The following is a 26,195-nucleotide window of genomic DNA, read 5'->3' as shown; positions in this document are numbered from 1 at the left end:
TTAGCTGGTCTTGATGTGTTACCCCCAAAAAATAATACTGTGTGACATTATGGAATGAAAGTAAGCATAATATGCTAATCTTTTTATTTTTATATCACTTATGTCTGCCAACATTCATTGTGCAAATAGAGAATTGTTTAGGTGCTTTGGTAGTTCTGTGGTATCCTGTTCCCAGTTGAGTGTATATAGAGCTGTAATCACAATAATTTAACACTTCTATTTGTTTGTCACAGTATTGTTGGCATATACTGGTGGGTGATAGAGCCTATTTACTGCACAACACATGTCTGTGTGTGCAGGATTGACGTTTGTCATGGGAGGAGAGGAGCTGCATCAGACGAGCAGCACCGACAAGTGTTTGCCGGTCGCACCTTGGAAGCTGTATTAAAAGGATAAGGAGTGTTTGTGTAATATTCTGTGGTTTATGGTACTGTAATAATTGTTAAAGAGACAGATGAAGCATGGACTGAATAGAGACTTTTATTTATTTCGTGTATGGGACTCGCTAGAGGTGAGACATGTTAATAATTTGTGGTGGTTATTAAACCAACCATGATATAAATGTATATTAATAGAGTCTAATGATTGATGACTCAGTTGGCTTAACAGAGTTTAAATGCTCATACAAGAAATGGTAAAGTGGTTTCCTGTTGAAGTGAAAATATACACTGATTGAACTGAAAGTTTTCTACGTGTACCCAATTATTACAAAAGTAGAGTCTTTTAAATTCCTATAAGCAGCGATAGTCTTTGGAGAAGAGGCTTCTGGGAGATCGCTGTAGCTGACTATCCAGAGAAGGGGATCAACTAGGCACATCACTTAAGTCAGCTGATGAGAGAGAGGTGTGAATTGTGAATTCAGTCCAGTTTCACACCGCTCCTCCTGTTGTCAAAACATTAGAACGTGGTGACCGTTACAGGACTATAGGAAAATGGGAATTTTAAGATGGAAACGGGAAGAAGATTTTTCAAGTTGCCATAGCAACCAGGCATAAGAAGATAAGAGAACTGTTTCGAGTAATTGTATTGACTCCAAGAAACCAAATGGAAGAAATTTGTGGATGCATCACAGTAAGAGACTTAAGAAAGTAATAACATCAAAGGAATGGAGAATAGACCTCAACATTTTAGACTAAGCACAGTTACACTAAGAACACTTCGACTAAGAAGATTCGGTGTGGAGAATACACAGCTCTCACACACATCGCAACTGATGCCGAAGCAGTAACCAGCCTTACATCTGACGACGCCGGCGCCAGTGCAGCTCACTGGTGTTGACTCCACATCCACTCACCGACAATGACACTGAAAGCAACGTTCAATGCCGCCGTCACCAGTGCTGTTCACCGGTGCTGAATACATATCTGCTCACCAACGCAGCTAGAACTCTACGCTGGGTGAGCGTAAAACAGTGATTGTTTGAGAATAAAGTTGAAGGAACTGTTGAATTAGACTGTAATATTGTAGTTATTATAAGTAGAGTAGAATTTTTTTAAATGCTCACAAGATCTAAAATGTGTAAAGTTATGGATCAAGAACAGCAACTAGCAGAAACTTCAGAACCAGCCACGGCTATTAAAGTGAGTAGGGAAACACCAGCCTTTTTTGAAGTAGTGAATTTAATCAAAGTTCAAAACGCCCAAATTACTACTTTAAGTAAAAACGTAGAAGCACAGAGTGCAATTTTTAAATGCTCAGAGGCTTAAGTTAGGTTCGGTAAATACTCAGTTGAATGCTAAGTTGGATGACCAGAAGGCAGATTCAGCATCTCTAAGTGAAAAGCTTGATGCACAGAGTGCTAATTTAAGTAGAGAAATAGACACAGTGAATACTCAAATAAATAATAAATTGGACGTTCAGAACAAAACTTTAGGAGTGTTAAGTGCAAAAGTAGATAAACAAAATAAGGAATTTAGCCAGTTGTGTGAAGGCATGGGAAATTTAAAAACTGAATATGACATTTTAACCACTAAAATGGAAAATTTTAAAATAGATTTGAAAAGTGAATTAACTAGTTCTTTAAATAGTCACGTCAATCAGCTGTTCACTGACTTTAATCAGACACAGAGTAACCAATTCCAAGATTTAACAAAGAAGTTAGAATTCGACGCTGAAGATAAATGTAATTGTGTAGAGTCTGAATTTAGCGAAAAATTAGGATCATTTCAGAGTGTATATGATGTTACATTTGATGCTGTAAAACAAAGATTACACACTTTAAAGGAAAGTGTTGAGAAGCAGGGCAACTAATTCCTCTAGTCCAATCACAAATTGCAGGTGTTAACACTTGAGTTAATAATGTGGAAAGAAATTTAAAGAGAAACTAGCCACTTCAGACATAATAAATATCAGTTATCTGAAGGAACAGGTAGAAGAGATGGTAGACAGAAAAGTTGCCGCTACAGTAACCTCCGACAACGTGTCTCCGATTTTGTCTTCCGAACTTAGTAACACTAAGAGAAATGTGGATGAACTATGGAAAGAATTCAAACTTATACAGGACAAAGTGGAAAATAGGGTGATTTCTCCTAACATAGTATTAAGTATTGAAGTAATGACTGATTTACAATGGCGATCAAATTCAGGGTTATCTAGGCAGTTTCCTAAGTTTAAGCCAGATGGGGAAGTACACCCTACTCATTTTTTGAAAAGGTTCAATTAAGCCTTGCCCAAGATTTGGGAAGATTAAAAAAAAGATTGAATTTGTGACAGGATATCTTTTAGGAGAAGCCTCAGAGTGGGGTACAGTAAACATTGAAAACTGTTCGTCTTGGGCAGACTTCCAGAAGAAGTTTAATGAGAAGTTTTGGTCTGTGCTTGCTCAAGTGAAGTTAATATCTGATGCATGGAATCCGGATGGAGTCGTCTGTTCTCCCAGGGTTGTTAACATTCTGTGTTAACGGGCGGAGTGATGACCGTTGTGTAACGCGGGCGTGGGGCACACAATACTCTTTAAAGCCTGTATGATGGTAAGTGAGTGAGGTTTACCTTACGAGACAGGATTTTTGTATAGATATTGACCGCGTGTACCTGAATGGAGGCAAATCAGACTTACACCCACTCTGTAATAACAATGATACGTCAAATAAGTCCGAAATACAACTACATGTCAGGACGGACAAAAAGCAACACAGAAGAGCTACCAGTTGTTAATAATACGGTCGCCAGCCTAATTAGGCATTAACTGAGTTTCTTCCCTGTACTAGTTGGCAGATATTCGTGCAAAGCAACAAGTAGTAACACTGCATAATATAGTAGAATTTTAGAACCAGAAAATCTACTGAACTGATAGTTTCACGTTCTGTACTGATATGGAAAAAACCATAAATACATAACACTACACTATAATGTATACTACAAAACTTCGTACTGCCTATTGATCTGATTAAAATCGGGCATAGGTTACCCTAGAAATAGCACTTTCGAGTCACACATACAATGTCAATTTTGATAAAGATAAAACACTGATAAATCTTGGCTTTTATATTGACTTTAACTTTGCTGGTCAAATCAGTTTAAAACACTTCAGAATTCAAATGAATAAAAAGGGGGGGTGGACCCTGAAACTGTTATGATCACTGTAATAAAAAAAATTTGATTACTGAATTCATAATGCGCTCAAGATTTCCAGTATATGAGTTACTACTCTTTTTATCTTATTTCCTGCTTATTTAAATACCTTTTTATCTGTCTCGAAATAATTAAACTTCATTACTAATTCAATATTAAAGTTATCTTCCAACTTTGTCAGACCTTCGTTATTCATTTACTGGTTCATTAACAAAACAGTTCTTTAAACACCATTCTAACATAGCTAGGTCTGCAGGTAATTATTATTAACACAAACTTTAATTTTTCATCTCGGGACACTCGGCTTGCACAACATTTGGAAAGGACCCTGTCTAGGTTAGTTGTGAGGATAATTAAATGATAGGAAAGTTCTGATAAAATTTAAGTTCTTATTGAACAGTATGGAACAAAAGTAACACTGGTCCATACGAATACAGTACTAAAAGTTTCAACCCGTTTGTATCAATGCGGTGGTTGCCAGGCGGCGAGATGGCGAGGCACAAAGCACACATACAACCACAGCTATGGCTCTTGACGTATCGGCACTTTATTTCTTCATAGCGTCGCAATACTTTTCCATTTAGTGCCTATGGAATTTTGCCATGCTGTATAGGCGCTGGAACGGCATACCCGAGGCTCAATGAAAACTACGTCTTCCAGGAGAGCCTCCTCGCTCCAGAACGTGTTGCTCAGACCAATGCCAAACTCCAACTACTACTGCTGAGCCCGTTGTGCCGTGCAGCGCCCGTGCGCATTTTCCCGCGCTCGCCTGCCATCCACCTTTTACCACTCCCTTACAGACAGGGTATTCACCCGAGGTTTTGCATTCTACATATCCTAATACATTGCCTACGTATGGACCAGATGCACAGTTACAATTTTAAACATCTTACAACAGTTTCAACAATTTCAATTCTGTTACAATATTGCTTGACATTTGACATAAACATTAATATTCACATTGAAACTCGTTTACAGTTTTTCCTAACATGACATAAAACAAGAAAACAAATGAAATCAGAACATCAATTACTCAAGTTTAACGAAAAATCAGATGGAAAAAAAATATTATTTATATGCACAATAGTACAACGTTGTTGTTGTTACAGTTGGATCCCTAGTTGTTTTCGGTGTTTCTTCTGTCATAAAATTTTCCTCCATTGAATTCCCCCTACTTCTTACACTATCCTATTATCCCCCAATTACAGTTTAATAGAGAAACATACTAGCAAGGAACTGTGATTAAGTCACCCAAAACTGCCCCTGGTATGTGAATGAGTCGTCCTCAGTTGTTAGAGGATTGTGCCCGCTAAGTATTTGGATTAAGTCATCTTCAGGGTTAGAGAGTAGAGAGTTGTGCCCGCTAGGAAATTTTATAGCATTGTCCTCGGTTATTCCAGGGGTGCCCCTGCTTGTCTTCATGACTCGTCCCATGTTCTCCCAACTTATTTTGACTTGTTAGGTGGTGACATGAGATGGAAATGGGTAAGATAGATTAAATCTGCCTAGCCAGCCAGTCTCTCCTGCTCTCCACATATAGTTAGGTCTTATTTTTGCCCAGCCAGCCAGTCTCTCCCACTCTCCACATATAGTTAGGTCTTATTTTTGCCTTGCCAGCCAGTCTCTCCTGCCATCCACATATAGTTAGGTCTTATTTTTGCCTAAGCTGTTCTTTGAAGGTAATCTCTTCTCCAGGTTCCCTTGCAAACTGGTGTGTAGAGGTCGAAATGGAATCAATGTCATTAACTGAGTATGTTCTATCAATATGAGATGTCGTTATAAGGACTCTAACAATGAATTTCTTGAAAGCTGTCTGGTAAACCCTTATTTTGCCACATGTTTCTGGGTAGATAGGAAGAACCATAGCTAGCACATAACTTTTAAAATAATTCCAGAATTCATGAGATTACTAGTTTCATACTGAAGGTAATATGTTCAAGTAAAAGTTAAAATTTATACTTTTTGGAGCATATTCATTTTGATAAAATGAAAAAAATATTAAGTTAACACGAGATATAATACTGTGCAAATAATTAAATGCCGATGATAATATGATACATAATTTGATATATAATACAGAATATTTTTTACCTTTTATGAGATGTAATGTAGATGGGAGGATTTGTATCGATTTTGGAAGGGGTGGGTGTTGTAGATTAAAACATGATTTACACCAACATATAAATCATGGCCAACACAGAACACACACCACACCTTTCAAACAACCCTCACAAACAAGTGTAACTGATTCTTCACCATTTGCCACTCCATAGGGGGTTGCCAAGATTTTCTTCAGGGATCTCAAGGGTGAAGGTGAGAATGTCCATTCTGTAGGAGACAATTTAACGCCGTACCTACTCCGGCTTCTCACTCAAGTACCGGCGAGGTAGGGATCTTGGGGAAGGGGGTGGGAAGGATTTCCTGTCTTTGGGGCTATCTTCTTTCACTTCTTCGATCTTAGCAACCATTTCTACTTTTTCCTTTCTTAATTCTCATTAGAGTACCTATCTATCTTTCCCTCTTTCCATATTCAGCTACTTCTATCGTGGAAGTCCTTCCTAATTTCCATGGTTTCCAATAACCTACAACTTATTTCATATAAGTAGGCTGAAGAAACAGGCTACAGAAACGCACTTACACTTACACACACACACACACACACACACACACACACACACGAAGAAAAATGAGTACACAGACAATGAAGTTACACATCAAAAAGGAGAGAACCGTCAAGCATTGTAGGGGGAAAGTAATGTGTACATCAGGAATGGATGCACACATTGTCGTTTACTGTGACGGTTCTACATTGCACACATGGTTATATAGGAACACTTTAGGGAAATATGCACACATTGTCATATACTGTAATGGTTCTACATTGCCTATTTACAAAACATATATGGTCAATGGTGATTCCATATCACATATGTGCATAATTATATAAGAACTATGATAATTGCATAAGTATATAAGACTAGAATGATTTCACATCAAGTATGCATAAGAAGGATGTGTGAGCAAGGAAAGGCGACATAAGCCAGAGAAGAAAGCATCAAAGAAGGTTAGCCTAACAAGGACTGGTAGGATAGTGGGACTCTTATAGCTTAAGTAAAGTATATTGAATAATGTATGTAGGCATGGTGTATGCTAGAAACGTAGAAGTTGATAATAATAATAATAATGTCATGTGACTAGGGCCTCCCATCGGGTAGACCGTTCGCCTGGTGCAAGTCTTTCGATTTGACGCCACTTCGGCGACTTGCGCGTCAATGGGGATGAAATGATGATGATTAGGACAACACTACACCCAGTCCCTGTGCGGAGAAAATCTCCGACACAGCCGGGAATCAAACCCGGACCCTTAGGACTGACATTCTGTCACGCTGACCACTCAGCTACCGGGGGCGGACAACATAGAAGTCGATGAGTAAAGGAGGACTCTAGTGTGTGAAATGAAGTATTACTAAGCGAGTGTACATAAAGATGAACCAGTTGGAAGAATAAAGGGGAGGGGGGGGAGGGGGGTGTCCACCGAGCATTTATCGCATATAAAAGGCAGATAGGCAGACCTAAGAAAGGCTGACCTATACTGTGCTGACAGGGGCACCAAGAAGGGGATTGACCTGTACCATAGGAGAATAGGAATTAAAAGGGGCATGCCTAACAAAACAGAAGGAGGAATTGCACTCAGGGTCAACCCATATGTAAGGTATAGGTACCACTAGCGTTATTAGGTTTTATGAATGTCGGAAAGGACACATTCATTTTTCCCAGAGTCCCTCCAGATTGCCGATGGCGATAAATAATGATACTAGTCAGTACTGATAAAAAAATAGTACAAAAATTAGAATAAAGGATGAAATATTTAAGTGTCCATGGCACCTGGAATTTATAATTGGAGCTGAAGAGAGAGTCCTCATTGTTCATAAGTAAGAGTAATGTGGAATGATATCATAAGTAGAGGCTTACATTCTAAAAAACAAAGTAGAGTAAAGAATCAGTGGAAAGACAAAAATTGGAAGCCTGCTCTATGGAGTACAAGGATTTTAAACAAAAAATTATGTGTATAAACGTATGTAGTAGATGAATACTTTTAAAATGTGGATTGTCATTAGGTATGATATTAATGTACATACTGATTATGTATAAAATATTGCGTATTCGATTTAAGGAGGGGGATATGTAATGATTCAAGAATATCCACGTATTTCTGGAACCACTCAACCTTCTGCCACCTCGAACACGCATGTTTTAAAGATAAGTGTGAGAGAGCGTATTTACTGCACAACACATGTCTGTGTGTGCAGGATTGACGTTTGTCATGGGAGGACAGGAGCTGTGTCAGACGAGCGGTACTGACAATTGTTTGCTGGCCGCGCCTTGGAAGCTGTATTAAAAGGACAAGGAGTGTTTGTGTAATATTCCGTGGTTTATGGTACTGTGATAATTGTTAAAGAGACAGATGAAGCATGGATTGAATAGAGACTTTTACTTATTTCATATATGGGACTCGCTAGAGGCGAGACATGTTAATAATTTGTGGTGGTTATTAAACCAACCATAATATAAATGTACATTAATAGAGTCTAGTGTTTGATGACTCAGTTGGCTTAACAGAGTTTAAATTTTATGCAAGAAATTGTAAAGTGGTTTCCTGTTGAAGTGAAAATATACCATGATGGAACTGAAAGTTTTCTACATGTACCCAATTATTTCAAAAATAGAGTCTTTTAAATTCCTATAAGCAGCGATAGTCTTCGGAGAAAAAGCTTTTGGGACATTAACATAGCTGATTATCCAGAGAAGAGGATCGGCTAGACCCATCGTGTAAGTCAACTGATGAGAGAGAGGTGTGAATTGTGAATGCAATCCCGTGCACATGGACGTAAACTGTATGACTCCACCGCGTGTGACTTCTCCCAGCTGTTTATCAAGTTAAGTGGTTTTTTCCAAATGCTCTGGCCATAGGTCAACACATATGCTGCAGTGATGTTATCAAATTCTCAAACCTCTGTGAGTTTAGGCTCACTGCTGTTGACAAGTGATGCAGAAGCTGGTCAATTATAACAAACAGAACAGTGTACTGTCGGGGCAGTTTACAGCATCTGCCTCTTACAAGTCAGTGGTTCATTCCATTACATCTTTTGTGGTTTCTGATGCCAACACTGAGAACTTGTTTGGGATGCATGCATTTCAGGCATTTGGATTTTCTGTCATTGACGCAGTTCACCTTGGGTCCAATCAGGTATCATATCCTCGATTGGAAACATTGTGTGAGGAGTTTTTGGACTTGTTTCTGGAAGGTATAGTGTGTACTACAAGTTTTCCTGCTCATACTTCTTTGAAATCCATGCTCAACCTCATTTTTTTCGTGTGCATCCTGTTCCTGTCATCCTGAAAGATCAAGTGAAAGCAGAATCAAACAACTACAATCTCTAAGAGTGATACCTGTTATGGCTAGTGGTCATCTCTGGTGGTTGTAGTTTGGAATCCATCAGGGAAACTCCACCTCTGTGGCAACTTCAGTACTGCTGTTAATGCGCAGCCAGTCATGGATGCGTTCTCCCATCCCAGAAAGAACTGTTGGTGAAAATATTGGGCGGCCAGTGCTTTTCTAAACTTGACTTGTCTGAAGCATAACAGCAGGTTCATGTGGGTGAAGAGTCTCAGTGAGTTCTGGTTCTGAATACTCCTTTTGGTCTCAATCAATATTTACATCTTCCTTTTGATGATGCTATCACCCCTCCCCTACAATTTTCCAACAATTTGTAGGGCAATTGACTATGCCTGCCCCACATTGTATTAATTACCTTGATGATATTGTTGTCACAGGCTTCTCCATGGTCAAGACCTTGAAAAATTTGTGCACTTTGTTTTCTGTCTTACGGTCCACAGGCTTATAGTATAACCTCACGAAACCTCAGTTTTTCCAACCTTCTATTGTTTATTAGGGATTCAAGATCTCACAGGATGTGGTTCACCCTCTGCCAGATCACATCTCCACTGTTACATCTATGCCTTGCCCCTCGTCCGCAAAGGAGCTTCAGGCCTTCCTGAGGAAGGTAGCCTGCTACCATAAATTCCTGCCAGGGGTGGCCACATTGACCCACCACCACCCACCTGTTGAATGTCTTGTTACGCAAGAATGTACCTTTTTGCTGGAGCTCAAATTGCAAAAATGCTTTCAAATGTTGAAATCCAAACTACTCTCAGCCCCTTGTTTAGCTACTTTCTCTCCAGATCAGTATATAATTTTGGCGACTGACACCTCACAGAATGGCCTCAGCTTGGTCCTAGCTCATCAATATGCCGATGGCTCTGAACAACCTATTATTTTTCTCTCTAAATCTCTCACTCTGGCCCAGCTGCGTTACTCTCGGGTGGAAAAAGAGGCTCTTGCCATAGTCTATGCTCTTCAGAAATTTAATGGTTTCTTTGTGTGGCTCCATGTCCTCGGGCATGCTTGTGTCTCTGTGTGTTCCGGCCTTTTGCTCTGGTGCCTGTGCTGTACATCGTCCCACCCCCACCATTGGCACTGGTTGCTGCTGCTCTGGATCCAATGGGTGTGTGTCTCTTCAGGCTGCCAGCGTCTCATCTGTCACCTGGGGGCCCTTATCAGCATTGGGCAGCCAGTAGAGCTGCTTGTAGGGAGCTTGCACTTCTGGCACGGCCTCCGCTGTGCCATCTACCACCGACTCAGGCATTTATACATGCAGAGCAGTGCTGACTCACTCTCACTATGAAAATAACCATGGATTATAAAAGAAACAAGGGTATCATGTGGGATAAAAAGGAGACTGTGTCAACTATCTAGGAACAGCTCTGATGTTAGCATTGTACTGCATTGCAAAGAATGCTGCAAAACATTGAATCAAGTAATCCAGAAATCTAAACAGCCTTATTATGTGAAAAAGATAATTACATCAGGCAACAAAATAAAATCTACGTGGGATATAGTGAAGACAGAGGCAAATGGAGCCAAAAAGGAACAGATAGCAATAAAAATAAATGAGATATTGGTAACAAGAGCATGTACTGTCAAGGAACAGCACTGATGTTAGCATTGTAATGCATTACAAAGAATACTGAAAAATATTGAAGCAAGTAATACAGAAGTCTAAGCAGCTTATTATAAGAAAAAGATAATAACACCAGGCAACAGAATAAAAACTGTATGGCTTATAGTGAAGACAGAGACAGGTGGGGTCCAAAGGAAGAGTAATAGATGGCAATAAAAATATATGAGACATTGGTAACAAGTGCATGTAGTGTTTCAAACCTCTTAAACAAGTACTATGTTTCTGTTAGTGACAGTTTGGAGTTACCAGGTTCAGTAAACAGTGCAATGGAGTATCTGAGACCAGTCTTTACAAATAACTTCAGTAAAATGGAAATGACACTCATGTCTCCCAAAGAAGTAGCATCCATCCCAAAATACTTAAAATTTAAGTATTCTAGTGGTTATGATAACATTTTACTGAACTTAATGAAAGAGCGCTAATGCGAGTTGAGTTCTATCTTAACTTATTTTTGTCATCAGTCTCTTATCAGCCAAACATTTCCAGACTGCTAAAATATACTGAAGTTAAGCCTCTTTACAAGAACAGTAGTAAAGAGATACTGTCAAACTATTGATCAATTTCAGTTTTGCCAACTTTTTCAAAAATATTTGAAAGGTTGTGTTCAAGCATCTGCTCAAGCAAGTGACTGCAAATATTATATTGTCCAAGTCACAGTTTGAGTTCCTTAAGGGTTCCGATATACAGAAAGCTATTTGCACATACAGTGGGAATTTATTTAAATCATTAGATAACAAATTAGAGGCTGCTGTGAGCTGTCAAAAGCCTATGACTGCGTGAATCACATCATTCTGTTAAGTAAATTAGAATATTATGGTGTCACTGGTGAAATGATTCAAGTGTTTTCTAACAAGCAGGAAACAAAGAGTGTCATTGCAAAAAACCTGTGCAGTAAGCAGTCAGTATTCATCCGATTGAGAATTAATTACATGTGGTGTTCCTCAAGGTTCCATCTTGGGTCTGTTGCTTTTTATTGTGTACATTAATGACCTTTTGCCTGTTACATTGCCAGATGCTAAATTTGTTTTGTTTGCAGATGATACAAATGTTGCAATAAGGTATTCCTTTACCTTCTTTAATAAACAATGGCTTAATTTCAGCATATTTCAACTACTCAAGAAATGTTCCACTGATAAATGACTGGTTATTCAGATAAATTAAAATGTCACTGAACTCATTAGCACACTCTTTAATTAACCTCATTGATATTTTATCATAACCACTAGAATTCCCTGATTTAAAGATTTTATGGTGGACATTACCTCTACTGGCGCAGTGAGGAACATATTCATATTACTGCAGTTATTTATAATGGATGGTCTGAAATATTCCATGGCAACATCCACTGAACCTGACAACTGCATCCTTTCAATAACAGCTATGAAAATCTTGCCAAAAAGTTTTGCAACAATGCACACACCAGTTACTAATGTGTCATTTACTCTTAAGGATACAGGGTACGTATAAATGGTGGAAAAATTGAAATTTTTTTATGACTTTATTAAACTCTATAGATACTGCCTACAGGAAAATTAAAGAGACCTTTGGAGAGAAGAGAACCACTTGTATGAATATCAAGAGCTCAGATGGCAACCCAGTTCTAAGCAAAGAAGGGAAGGCAGAAAGGTGGAAGGAGTATATAGAGGGTTTATACAAGGGCGATGTACTCGAGGACAATATTATGGAAATGGAAGAGGATGTAGATGAAGACGAAATGGGAGATAAGATACTGCGTGAAGAGTTTGACAGAGCACTGAAAGACCTGAGTCAAAACAAGGCCCCGGGAGTAGACAACATTCCATTAGAACTACTGATGGCCTTGGGAGAGTCAGTTATGACAAAACTCTACCATCTGGTGAGCAAGATGTATGAGACAGGCGAAATACCCTCAGACTTCAAGAAGAATATAATAATTCCAATCCCAAAGAAAGCAGGTGTTGACAGATGTGAAAATTACCGAACTATCAGTTTAATAAGTCATGGCTGCAAAATACTAACGCGAATTCTTTACAGACGAATGGAAAAACTGGTAGAAGCGGACCTCGGGGAAGATCAGTTTGGATTCCGTAGAAATGTTGGAACACGTGAGCCAATACTAACCTTACGACTCATCTTAGAAGAAAGATTAAGAAAAGGCAAACCTACGTTTCTAGCATTTGTAGACTTAGAGAAAGCTTTTGACAATGTTAACTGGAATACTCTCTTTCAAATTCTGAAGGTGGCAGGGGTAAAATACAGGGAGCGAAAGGCTATTTACAATTTGTACAGAAACCAGGTGGCAGTTATAAGAGTCGAGGGGCATGAAAGGGAAGCAGTGGTTGGGAAAGGAGTGAGACAGGGGTGTAGCCTCTCCCCGATGTTATTCAATCTGTATATTGAGCAAGCAGTAAAGGAAACAAAAAGAAAAATTTGGAGTAGGTATTAAAATTCATGGAGAAGAAGTAAAAACTTTGAGATTCGCCGATGACATTGTAATTCTGTCAGAGACAGCAAAGGACTTGGAAGAGCAGTTGAACGAAATGGACAGTGTCTTGAAAGGAGGATATAAGATGAACATCAACAAAAGCAAAACGAGGATAATGGAATGTAGTCAAATTAAATCAGGTGATGCTGAGGGAATCAAATTAGGAAATGAGACACTTAAAGTAGTAAAGGAGTTTTGCTATTTAGGGAGTAAAATAACTGATGATGGTCGAAGTAGAGAGGATATAAAATGTAGACTGGCAATGGCAAGGAAATCGTTTCTGAAGAAGAGAAATTTGTTAACGTCGAGTATAGATTTAAGTGTCAGGAAGTCGTTTCTGAAAGTATTTGTATGGAGTGTAGCCATGTATGGAAGTGAAACATGGACGATAACTAGTTTGGACAAGAAGAGAATAGAAGCTTTCGAAATATGGTGCTACAGAAGAATGCTGAAGATAAGGTGGGTAGATCACGTAACTAATGAGGAGGTATTGAATAGGATTGGGGAGAAGAGAAGTTTGTGGCACAACTTGACTAGAAGAAGGGATCGGTTGGTAGGACATGTTTTGAGGCATCAAGGGATCACAAATTTAGCATTCGAGGGCAGCGTGGAGGGTAAAAATTGTAGAGGGAGACCAAGAGATGAATACACTAAGCAGATTCAGAAGGATGTAGGTTGCAGTAGGTACTGGGTGATGAAGAAGCTTGCGCAGGATAGAGTAGCATGGAGAGCTGCATCAAACCAGTCTCAGGACTGAAGACCACAACAACAACAACAGTCTTCCCTGATTACATTGATACATACATTGGAGTTTCAAATGAAAAATGACCTATGTATACCAAATTTTAAAGTTATGGCCATGTATGCCACCCCCCCCCCCCCCCCCCCTTTTATTTCTGTTACAGAAACCGGTATTATTTCAAAAAGAACTGTGTACTTTCTGTTTCCAGTGACTATACATACAATACATCGTATATGTTGGTAACAGAGCAGGTTTCTGGTGTCTGTAAATAATTATCTTTGCTAGTATTTACTATTGTTTCGCTGAAGCAATTTGTTCACATGTTACTGAATGTTTGTTGCCCAAGTGCTACATATATTTGTGAAAGTACATATTCTTTAGTGTGCAATAAATACAAGGTATTCCATGCATCAAGAAATTCAATAAAAGGAAATTCCATGGTAACCAGCTCACAAACAAAGCAAGCCACACTGTTGAAAGTAACCTATGTACCAGTTCTTCAGGGAAGAAACTCCCACATGGCGCACCTCCTGGTGATTCAAATTTTTGTGTTAACAATGATGCTGTTTGTGGTAATTTCTAAGAATGTTTGCCTATGAAAGCCGCAGGTTCCAAACAATAGATATCAAACATGAAATTGTAAATCGATCATGCAACTGTGGTGGTCGGCGTTATGAGCATGTTCGTAGTGGTCACTACAGCAATGACAAAAGAATACCATTGCTAAAATACTTGTCATTACAAATGAAATGACTTACCTCACTCATCGATGATGTTGTCATCATGAGAAAGTTCATTTGATGTTTATGGTATGGGAAGCATTCCCTTTCTGCCGTAACCTGGGTAAACTCTACCAATATCACGCAAAATAAAAATATGGATAGAGTGTCACATGCGTTAACTTTTCCTTGCAACTGCAAGTTATGGAAATAGAGGTACTGAAACAAGTAGAGTTCATCTCTTTCTCCTGGACACCCTTCTCTTTTAATGGAAGATTTCACAGATTTCCACAGCTGCTTGATGTTCTGTATGTGCACACTGGGATCGTGTGAAGACACGAACTCTGCAGAGTGGTTGACGAACTCGTGGTTGAATCCTTCTGCTTTCAGTGTCTTGTAGGACTGAAAGCCGTCTGTAATGATATTACTACCGGGAAGTATAAAGTGCTTTGTCAAACTGATTACAGTTATCTTGTCTCTGGACAACACTCTCACAACAAAACACTTCCGGAACTCTCATTCTATACCACCAAATACACAAATAACTTTGATTCAATTCTTTGAAGGTTGTCCTCTCTGGTTTTTCCTTCTTGCTATGTGTGATTCGTCCACTTCAACAACTTTCCTTGGTCCACCGGTAGGTACACTGTCATTCGTCACTATTACATAACACACTTATCTGCAAAACCTGAAATAGTTGCACATGGTATTAGTAGATAAGTCAGTTTCCTATGCTGTTGCTTCCAGGGTGTAGTCTCTAATCCAGCTAGATAGAAGAATTACACCGGTCTGGATGGATAATTTGGAATAGTCAAACTATGTATTCTTCCTGGCTTTCCACAATGAAATTGTAATGGTATTTCAGTATCAGAACTGTTCTTACGAAGTTTTATACACAGTCCCTCGTTTTGTCATCCAGTATTAGTCATATTTGCAACAAAAAGTCAATCAATTTTCTACATTGCATAAGCACAGAATTAGATTCTTTCACATGAGCCAATCGGGCGAAGAAACGTCAACAACACCAGACACTCACTACCAACGTAAATCGTCTGGGTCTCCCTAGCAACTCACAAATAATTTATCGTAACACCCACCACCACATTCACCTGATTGATTTACATTCACACGTTGGATATCTATCGTTCGGAGCCCGCGGCTTTGATAGGCAAACATTCTTTGAAATTACCCTGTCTGTAGTGGATTTGTTGTTGTTTATGTGGGCATCTTATCTTCTATGACAAAGGAGGTGGCGAAATGTACACAATGTGATGGTGTAGGCTGTCAGGAAGTAACTGAACAACAAAGTGGCAGGAAGGGTTTGCCATCAAATTTTGTTTTTCTGTGTAGATCCTGCAATAAATCTACCTCGAAAATGACTTTGAACATTGTGCATAATTCATATGATGTGAATTTGAAGTTATTGGATACAGTGCGTGCAATAGGAAAAGGCTGCTCAAACATTTTGTGGTTTGATGGACCTTCCTCCTTCTCCCAGTAGGCTCGACAAGAACATAAATATACTTTTAGGTACCTTGATGGTTGTGTCTAAAGCATCTATGAAACGTGCAGTAGAAGAAACTGTAAATATTAGCGGAACCAGGGACATTGCTGTTGCACTTGATGGGACATGGCAACGTTGAGGACATCGTTCCTTGAATGGTGTTGTAAGTGTTACTTCTCTGGAGAATGGAAAAGTACTGCCACACCTGCCATGGCAACACTGAACATCAGTGTTCTAAGAATTATGATGGTTACAATGGAGGTATGGAGTGTGACGGAGATCTAAACATATTTTAGAGGTACCTAGGCGATGGGGAATTGAAAGTTTTCAATAAAATTAATGAGTTCAATGTTTATGGTGACACCTTAGTAACAAAACTGGAGTGTTGTGGACATGTGCAAAAGAGGATGGGTGCTAGATTGAGAAAGCTACGAAGAGAAATGAAAGGAAAGTTGCTATCTGATGGAAAATCACTGTCTGGCCAAGGCAGATTGACAGAAACTGAAATAGACCTTCTTCAGAGTTATTATGGACTGGCCATTAGACGAACTGCACCTCTGAATGATGTTACAGCAATGAGAAAAGCTGTATGGGCCACCTACTTTCATAAGTTCTCCACAGATGATTACCCTGTTCACTGACTTTGCCCTAAAGGAGCAGATTCTTGGTGTGGTTACCAAAAAGCAAAAGGAAGTGGTCAAATATACCATCATAAGCATTCTCTTCCTGAGTCTGTTATGAATGAAATAAAACCAATTTTTAGAGACTTGAGTGACCCTGTTTTTCTTAGTTAATGTCTTCATGGGGGCACTCAGATTACAAATGAAAGTTTCAACCATTGCACATGGGAAAGATTACCCAAGAATGTTTTTGTTGGACTAAATACATTGAAAGTTAGTGTAATAGATGCAGTGATATGTTTCAATGATGGAGTGATAGGAAGGTTGGAAGTCCTGAGAAATTTAGACATAAAATGTGGCTCTAATATGGAAGATCAATTGCTTGCATGTGACAGACAACAGGTGCATGAAGCTGTAAAATTTGCTCTTAAAGTTACTAAAGAAGCAAGAAGTGCTAAAAGGAATGCCAAGAGGAAGCTTGAAGATGAAGAAATGCTGCAGGATGAAGACTATGCTTCAGGAATGTTCTGAGGCACAGTTTAATTGGACTCATATCTTCATTCACAATTTCCCACAAGTTGTATTTTTCAGAATTCAGGTACAAATATTTCCTAAAGTTTATAAAGCATTGCTCTAATTTTTTTCTGTAACTTGCAGTAGTCCATACTTATGTAGTAGATCCAAGCTTTATTGCAGAATCAACTTAACTGTAGAAAAAATAACATTGACATTAGGAAAAAAATAATAAAAACTAAAATTTAAGACATGATATTTTTTTATCCTTATAATATACATAATATGTGGAATTACATAGGTCTAGTACCTCAGCCATCATGTCATGCATATCTGAGAAAAATTTGGTATCCTTCGAATGTATAACATTGGTTTAAATGGTACCTCAATTTGAGGAAGAATTTTGGGAAAAAAAATTGCATCAATTTCTTTGTAGTTTTTTTAATAACCCTAAGCTGGTTAAAAAATATTCAAAATACTTCTAATTTGTTTAGAAAATGTGCTGCATTACCTGATATCAACAAAAAATCTGTAAAACATATATATTATAAACAGTGCCTGAAGGAAATAGGTGTTGATTGTTACATAATATTTCTGATTGTACCAGTCTCCTCCTTCACTATATCCCATATTGTCTTTATTTTGTTATCTGATGGATTATCTATTTTTTTGTAATGCATTTTATTTCATGTCTGTTTTATTGGCTTTAATAGTTTGCAGTGTGTCTTGTAATGAGCTAGAGCATAAACATCAGTTTCCTTTTCAGTTTAAAGATACCTATATTCCTTGAGTAATAGCTTTTTTGTAGACATTGGTCTAATCTGGTTTAGATTTGGGGATAACAGTGTTCGAATAAGGTAATGACTTTATTAATAATATGTTGTATTTTTCATTCATGCCATGAGCACTGTATACATCACTCCGGTTTATGTCTTTCAGGAGTGTCGTAAAATAATCACTGTTTGGCTTACTGGCTATCCTCTTGCATTCAGATTTAGTAGATTTTATATCCTGGTCATTACTAACATTTTACAAAATGAACTCCATGTCATGGCCTGAGAGACTATTGACTACTGGTTTTGTAATATAATTTTGTTCATTGACCCTTCTATAAGTATATTAACTATTTCATTTTTCTTTTGCTATTAATTGGACCAGTAAAGCATCAAGGTGATTTATGAACAGATTACAGTGCTCAGCATACACTTTGTAAGGAGTTTGTTATGAAACTGTACAGTCTGTACTCTTAAATTTATGACAGTTCCTTATGAATGTGGCAACTCCTCCTTTCTCTGTTTCTGCTCAACAAAAATAAGATGCTAACCTAAATCCTGTATCACTTAACACAACTCTACCAATGGTCACATGATGTTCGGAAATGCAGCTTATGTCAACTGGATTTGATGACTCAGAATCATACATGCAGATAACTAGTTCATTGATTTTACTTCTTAGTCATCAAATATTTTGATGCAATAAAGATAGGTGGCATTTCACATTGTTTGAGATAAAACTGGGTGGAAATTTCTACTGATTGCTGAAAATATGTAACCAACAGTTGTTTGTGCTGATGGCACTATGCCAGAATTAAGTTGTTTGGAATCTTTCTCAAGCTGAAAGTCTGCTTCAATCCTAAGCTCTCTTAAAAACTTTGTTTCTTTCTGTCCTTCTTACCTTAAAAATTATGCTTCTCTGATGCCAGTAATCACTGTTATACTCATGACAGTGCCATCCCCCCCCCCCCCCCCCCTTAAATTTTCTGATATTAGCCCAGCCACTTTTTCCTTTCCTTTCCTATTGAGGCAAAGGCCATTCCTGGTATAGGCTAATCTACTGACGGAATCAACAGTAACAGAATGAAACTGAATGGTCAACTTTGGTTTACTGGGACAATTTTAGGGAAGTGTGCTCTATCTATGAAGGCGACCACATATAGGGCAGTAGTGTGAGCCATTTTTGACTAATGTTTGGGTATTTTGGATCCACACCATGTCGGATTAAAGGAAAACATTGAAGCAATTCAGAGACAGACTACTAGATTTGTTATCGTTAGGTTGGAGCAACCTGCAAGTATTATGCTTCAGGAACTCAAATGGGAATCACTGGATGGAAGGTGACATTTTTTTCAAGGAACACTATTGTGAAAATTTAGAGAAGTGGCATTTGAGGCTGACTGCAAAATTATTCTACTACTGACCAATGTGCATTTCCTATTGGGACCATGGAGATAAGAGTAGAGAGAATAGGGTTCATACAGAGGCATGTAAACAGTCATTTTTCATTCAGTTTATTTGCAAGTGGAACAGGAAGGGAAACAACTAGTAGTGATAAAGGGTACCCTCTGCCAAGCACCATATGGTGCCTTGTGTGGTATGTTTGTGGATGTAGATTTGTAGATGAGTTGTCTTCTGATGAGGATCAGTTGTCGTCAGGAGAGTGTTTACTCTTTTTCATTTTTGTTTGTTAAGTATCATATTCTACTGATGTAAAAGTTTCAGCCTTAAAGTAAGATGTTGCTTTTGTAATGAAATTCTTCCAGCTGCCACTCATGTAGCAGCATAAGTTGCAGCATAAACACAGATATACTATGTGTCTCACTACAATGAAAAAGAAATAAAGCTATATTGATAGACATTTGTAGACTTATTCTATTGTATACAGCTACACATAGGACACTAACAAGCATCAAATCTCCAGATTCCAGAAAGTTACATTACACACCTAAAGTATGACTGATAATGTGTGCCATACTTTCAGCATATGTCTAACTGAAAAATGTTCCATCTTTTGAAAATTCGTTAAAATATTTTCATTACTTCTGATTTTAAAGAAGAATACTCTCATCAGTTTTTTCTTGTGTCATGGTAGTTTCACAGATATTTATTTCTGTTATGTGCAACAAGCAAAATTTTTGAAGTTAGCTTTCGCATTAACCCTGTCAAATTTCTGTTATTTATTTCTATACAGGAAATAGTTTGCTTTTATGTCTTATTCATGTCTTATTGTCATTTACTATGAATAAAATGTTCCACATTAAGAGTGGATTAAGAGTGAACTTTCTTCTTGTTAACTTAGAAAAGTGCACTAAGTTTTCATTTATTTTTCACAAACTGTTGTTTCCGTACATTCAGGCAGCAAAATTCTAAGTACTGCTGATGGTCACATAGCCTTTTCATTTTACTGTTTCTATTTATCTTGTGTTTTACAAAATCCCAAGATTTATAAATAAATATATGTCTCTTGGATCAGCCAGTGCATCACATTTTATGGATCCCATGATATTTCTTCTCAGCACTGTCAGGTGGTGGCCTTCTTTTACCGCATGCAGTTACTACTTCACATCGCCTGACGATGTTGAGCCGTTACCATGAAGGAATACTGTGTAATACAAAAAACTTGATCTGGCAGCAGGCCCAAGAGATGTATACTGAAAATATACACTAGGAAAGCCTGAAGAGAGGTATCTCTAAATTAGTTGAAAAATGTCATCCAGTTATGAAACAATTTTTTCCCTTTCAGAAAGGAATTGAGACTGGATGTGTTCAAATGGACCTTGTTGTACTCAATTGGAATCCAGCTCAAATATTTTACAAACGAAAAGGTGCAACTGACATCACTTCTGAGAAAAACTTCAATTACTACAGTATTGACAGAGATGCTATGGAGCACCTGCTTGCCTACAAGTACAAACATACACTAGTGGACACAAAATCTGTTAATTTGTGAAGTCACTGTTATTAGTAGCTGTTCTTATTGGTTTCTTAAGTGATTAATTTTCAGCGTGGATGAAAATCAGGACTGTTATTAAAAAGTAAAGAAAGGTACTTTGTAATTCTGCATGTTATTTACTTTCTTAAAGTAACTTACAAAGAAAAAATATTTTTATGAAATACTCTGTTTGTTCAATTGTGTTCCATTAGTCTTGTTGGATTGTTGTAAAGTACTTTTATTAATGTTAACAGTGAGGTATTACACGACAATGCTAAATAAGAATTTACTTGATCAAAAGATTAAATAAATAATCAGTAAAAAAGCTATGTGGCCCTTTGTTTCTATAATTATTTAGTTATGTGACTTGGTGGCAAAAAAAGTTTTTTTGCATATAATAAAGTTTGACCAAGCATCCACAGAGAATTCACAGTAATAAATAATAATTTATTAGTGGAGATTCTTGGATGGAGGAATACATAAAATAAGGGAAAGGTAACCACTCACCCATAGTGGATCAATGCAGGGAGCACAGTAACACATAACATAAAACAGCATTCACACTAGCTTTCGAGCTAGCTCTTTTCCCAGCAGTAGTACACAAATGCACACATGCCAGCACGCAGACATCCAAACACACTTTCCTGTGACCATGGCAAGAGTCTTGCTCCTTCATATTCAGCTGCTAAGAACTGAGCAAACAAAGCTAAATCAGCTGTATTCCATACTTACTCTGCACCAATTCTGATCTAGCAAGTGGAACTCGTACCCTCTTACGTAAGGGTAAAAGACAACTACAGGCTACAAAAATGATATTCATCAGAATCATAAATTAGATGTCTAAGAAAGACAAGGTCAAAAGTCAAATAAATGAAAATGAAGCTGACACCAAAATGCCCTTTACTGGTATTACAGGGATGGACAGACTGAAGTTGTATGGTTACCTGAAGAGAACTGAGAAAAGTATAAGGGGGTTCAAAAAGAAATGAGCTGGAGGCATAATGACAGAAACCAGTACCTGTATGTTAGAAGTATTGTCCCTGGCTGTTGAGACACTTGTCACACTGTGACACAAGGTGTGAATGGCTATCTCATAAAATTCCCAGGGCTGCAATGTTCACCAGTGCCACACATACAGCTGGACGTCGTTGTCCAAGGTGAATCGTTTGCCCCTCAGAACCTTTCTAAGGGGGCTTTGGCTTTCACTGTCACTCAACAGTCCTGGGTAATGAGTGCATCCACCAGCTGGACGATGTCATCGGTAGTGCAGTGTGGTGCTCCAGACCGTGCATCACCAGCTAATGACACCTGTCCTTCCCTGAAGCGCTTGTGCCATGCCTAACCCTTGCAAGGGTCATGCAGTGTTTGCCGTACACTTGTGACATTCATTGATGAATGTCTGTTCCGCCTACTCCTTCAGCTGTCAGAAAATGAACACCTCTTTGCTCCTCTTTTGACGCCTCCATGTCCCTGTTTGCAACGTGACTGGCAGCATTGGATGGTTGATACATGCTGCTGCTAGCTCTGTATATTCATGTGACGTGCACATGTGCCCTCTGTCAATGGCCTGTGAACTTCCACACTCCAGTGGGAACCACACCTCGTTACACATGCCACAATATTACCCTTGGTCACCGGTTTGTGCTTTCCAGACTCTGGCTCATTTCTTTTTGAATGCCCCTTATATAACATCAAGAAAGCTCTTCACTGTATAAGAGTCAGAGAAATGTTATTTAAAGGCAGTGAAATTAGAGTCAAATAAAGGAAGCTAGAACTGTGAAGATGCCATGGATCAAAAATTGTAGTGACAGAAACATATTTTCAGTACACCTGGATAATTGACCGAGCGACGTGGCGCAGTGGTTAGCACACTGGACTCGCATTCGGGAGGACGACAGTTCAATCCCGCGTCCGGCCATCCTGATTTAGGTTTTCAGTGATTTCCCTAAATCCCTCCAGGCAAATGCCGGGATGGTTCCTTTGAAAGGGCACGGCAGACTTCCCTCCCCGTCCTTCCCTAATCTGATGAGACCGATGACTTCGCTGTCTGGTCTCCTCCCCCAAAACCAACCCCAACCCAACCTGGATAACTGGTGTTTGGAAATGACGATAATAATGAAATAGGCAGCTGTGTTCAGTGCAGTTACATGACTCTTTAAGATGGTTCATGTGTAGCTCTCACTGTACAGCAGAAAATATTGAGAATGTGTGCAGTATACCAATGTACTGTCAACAGTTAAAGGTGAATGAACCAGCATATGCCATAGACATATCAAAATAATTAGTAAAATATGTTTCACATAAAGAATTAACTTTATGAAGACTGTGTGCAACATGAGCACCTCATTTGTTGCTTCCTGACCAAAAGCAAATGTGAAAACTAATGTTCTTATCAAAAGGAAAATGCACATAAGAAACTGCAAAATTACTGAGAGACTGAATAGGTGGCCATACTTACCTTCAGCAGGTGACATTGCAAGTACTGTAAACAGACACATTCAAAAGTAGAAAACGTGTCTGTTGTCAGTACTTACAATTTCATTCCCTGGAGATAAGTACTAACCAGCAACACTGTCTCATTTTGACTTTAAAACTAGTGTTTGGCCAATTTTAAAGAAAATTAAATTGAGTTTACCATGAATTTGTTACTCTGGATAAGATGTGTGTCCTCCATTTCATACTAGAAAGAAACCAGCAATCAGGCAATTTGAAAGCCAACTTTTTAGTGAACTTTTACCACACTGTGTGACTCCAAACACCTCCACACTACAAGCTACCATTCAGCCAGCAATGGTACAGTAGAAGAGTTTCATTGTATGCTCTAAACCGACTTAAGTGAAACTCATCAACATCATCTGCAGTACTGCCTCTAGTCCTACTCACTTTAAGGACAATTGTGAAGGAGGACATACAATGTATTCCTGCACAATTCCAGGAGAACTACTCATGCCAGCATCTGTACAGCCAGTTCTCCCTGAGCTATGCATGCATTTTACAAAACAGCTCAGCTTCAGAATGACGAACATTCATCCAACCAATCCTGTCAGAGACGGCAACTAGAGAGAGAGAGAGAGAGAGAGAGAGAGAGAGAGAGAGAGAGAGAGAGAGAGAGAGAGGGAGGGCGGGAGGGAGGGAGGGAGGGAGGGGGGGGGGGGGTATTCATGCACAGAGACCTGGAAAAATGAGCCACATGTGGCCCAGAGATGATATGGTGCATCTACCACTCATCTGACCTTACTCTGGACACTACAGGGTAATCACAAGAGGAAGTCACAATTTCAAAATTGAAAAGGATGATGGACAAGAGACAATCTCAAAGGGCAAATCAAACCTGTACACCAATCAGGGTAGACTCCTTACTTAACCAACAACGTCATTCCCCAATGTGGCAGCCAATGCTTTTGCAGAAAGCTTTGCTGAACCCTCAGCACCATAAGAGGAAACAAAAGCAACAGTCGCAGAGCAGGAACAACTCTTGCCTGCACCAGCTGTTTTCACAAGAACCAGTAGACACATAAAGTGCAAGTTCCCCCATACACCGGGAGCACCTGCTTCACAAAAAAAAAAAAAAGAAAAAAAGGGTAGTATTCTATGACTGCAATATCAATGAGTCACTGTTGGAATCAGCCAACTCATACAAATGTCTGGGTGTAAAACTTTGTAGGGATATGAAATGGAATGATCACACAAGTTCCCCTGTGCTTAAAGTAGGTATAAACTTCGGCTTAACTGCAGACTACTGGGAGATTCAACCAGTCTGCAAATGAAATTGCTTACCAATCACTTGTGCGACCAGTTGGATATACTGCTCAAGTGTGTGGGACCCATACCAGGTAGGACTAACAGGGGATACTGAACATACACGGAGAAGAGCAGCACAAATGGTCACTGGTTTGTTTAATCTGTGGAAGAGTGTTACAGAGAGACTGAAGGAGCTGAACTGAAATACACTTGAAGGCAGACATAAATTATTCCAAGAAAGACTATTAACAAAGTTCCAAGAACCAGCTTTAAATGATTACTCTAGAGATATATTACAGCTCCCTATGAATCACTCACACAGGGATCATGAGGATAACATTAGAATAATTACTGTAGGGCGAGCATAAGGGAACAATTGACAGGAATGGGGGAAAGAAATACTGTAGAAGAAGAATGGGTAGCTTTGAGGGATGAAATAGTGAAGGCAGCAGAGGATCAAATAGGTAAAAAGACGGGGGCTAGTAGAAACCCTTGGATAACAGAAGAAATATTGAATTTAATTGATGAAAGGAGAAAATATAAAAATGCAGTAAATGAAGCAGGCAAAAAGGAATACAAACGTCTCAAAAATGAGATCGACAGGAAGTGCAAAATGGCTAAGCAGGGATGGCTAGAGGACAAATGTAAGGATGCAGAGGCTTGTCTCACTAGGGGTAAGATAGATACTGCTTACAGGAAAATTAAAGAGACCTTTGGAAAAAAGAGAACCACTTGTATGAATATCAAGAGCTCAGATGGCAACCCAGTTCTAAGCAAAGAAGGGAAAGCAGAAAGGTGGAAGGAGTATACAGAGAGTCTATACAAGGGCGACGTACTTGAGGACAATATTACGGAAATGGAAGAGAATGTAGATGAAGACGAAATGGGAGATACAATACTGCGTGAAGAGTTTGACAGAGCACTGAAAGACCTGAGTCGAAACAAGGCCCCAGGAGTAGACACCATTCCATTAGAACTACTGACAGCCTTGGGAGAGCCAGTCCTGACAAAACTCTACCATCTGGTGAGCAAGATGTATGAGACAGGCGAAATACCCTCAGACTTCAAGAAGAATATAATAATTCCAATCCCAAAGAAAGCAGGTGTTGACAGATGTGAAAATTACCGAACTATCAGTTTAATAAGTCACAGCGCCAAAATACTAACGCGAATTCTTTACAGACGATTGGAAAAACTGATAGAAGCCGACCTCAGGGAAGATCAGTTTGGATTCCGTAGAAATGTTGGAACACGTGAGGCAATACTGACCCTACGACTTATATTAGAAGAATGATTAAGGAAAGGCAAGCCTACATTTCTAGCATTTGTAGACTTAGAGAAAGCTTTTGACAATGTTGATTGGAATACTCTCTTTCAAACTCTGAAGGTGGCAGGGGTAAAATACAGGGAGCAAAAGGCTATTTACAATTTGTACAGAAAGCAGATGGCAGTTATAAGAGTCTCGGGGTATGAAAGGGAAGCAGTGGTTGGGAAGGGAGTGAGACAGGGGTGTAGCCTCTCCCCGATGTTAT

The 26,195-nt window shown here is 38.9% G+C and overlaps 1 protein-coding gene across 5 annotated transcripts in view; it reads left to right on the top strand.

Moving 5' to 3' along the window:
• The window catches only part of LOC124590384 (thialysine N-epsilon-acetyltransferase-like), a 139,739-nt gene extending 118,490 nt beyond the window's left edge, over nt 1-21,249 (top strand). For 4 of the 5 annotated variants that reach the window (XM_047131646.1, XM_047131648.1, XM_047131645.1 and 1 more), the window contains exon 6: nt 20,734-21,249. In XM_047131646.1, the coding sequence (XP_046987602.1) occupies nt 20,734-20,940 (207 nt within the window). In that variant the 3' untranslated portion in view covers nt 20,941-21,249. The remainder of the gene's footprint in view (nt 1-20,733) is intronic. The other variant, XR_006976585.1, reaches the window with a different exon arrangement.
• The last annotated feature ends 4,946 nt before the right edge of the window (nt 21,250-26,195 follow it).

This window comes from Schistocerca americana, chromosome 2, assembly GCF_021461395.2.
Source record: "Schistocerca americana isolate TAMUIC-IGC-003095 chromosome 2, iqSchAmer2.1, whole genome shotgun sequence".
Lineage (NCBI taxonomy): Eukaryota > Metazoa > Arthropoda > Insecta > Orthoptera > Acrididae > Schistocerca > Schistocerca americana.
This window is presented reverse-complemented; position numbering and strand designations above follow the sequence as displayed.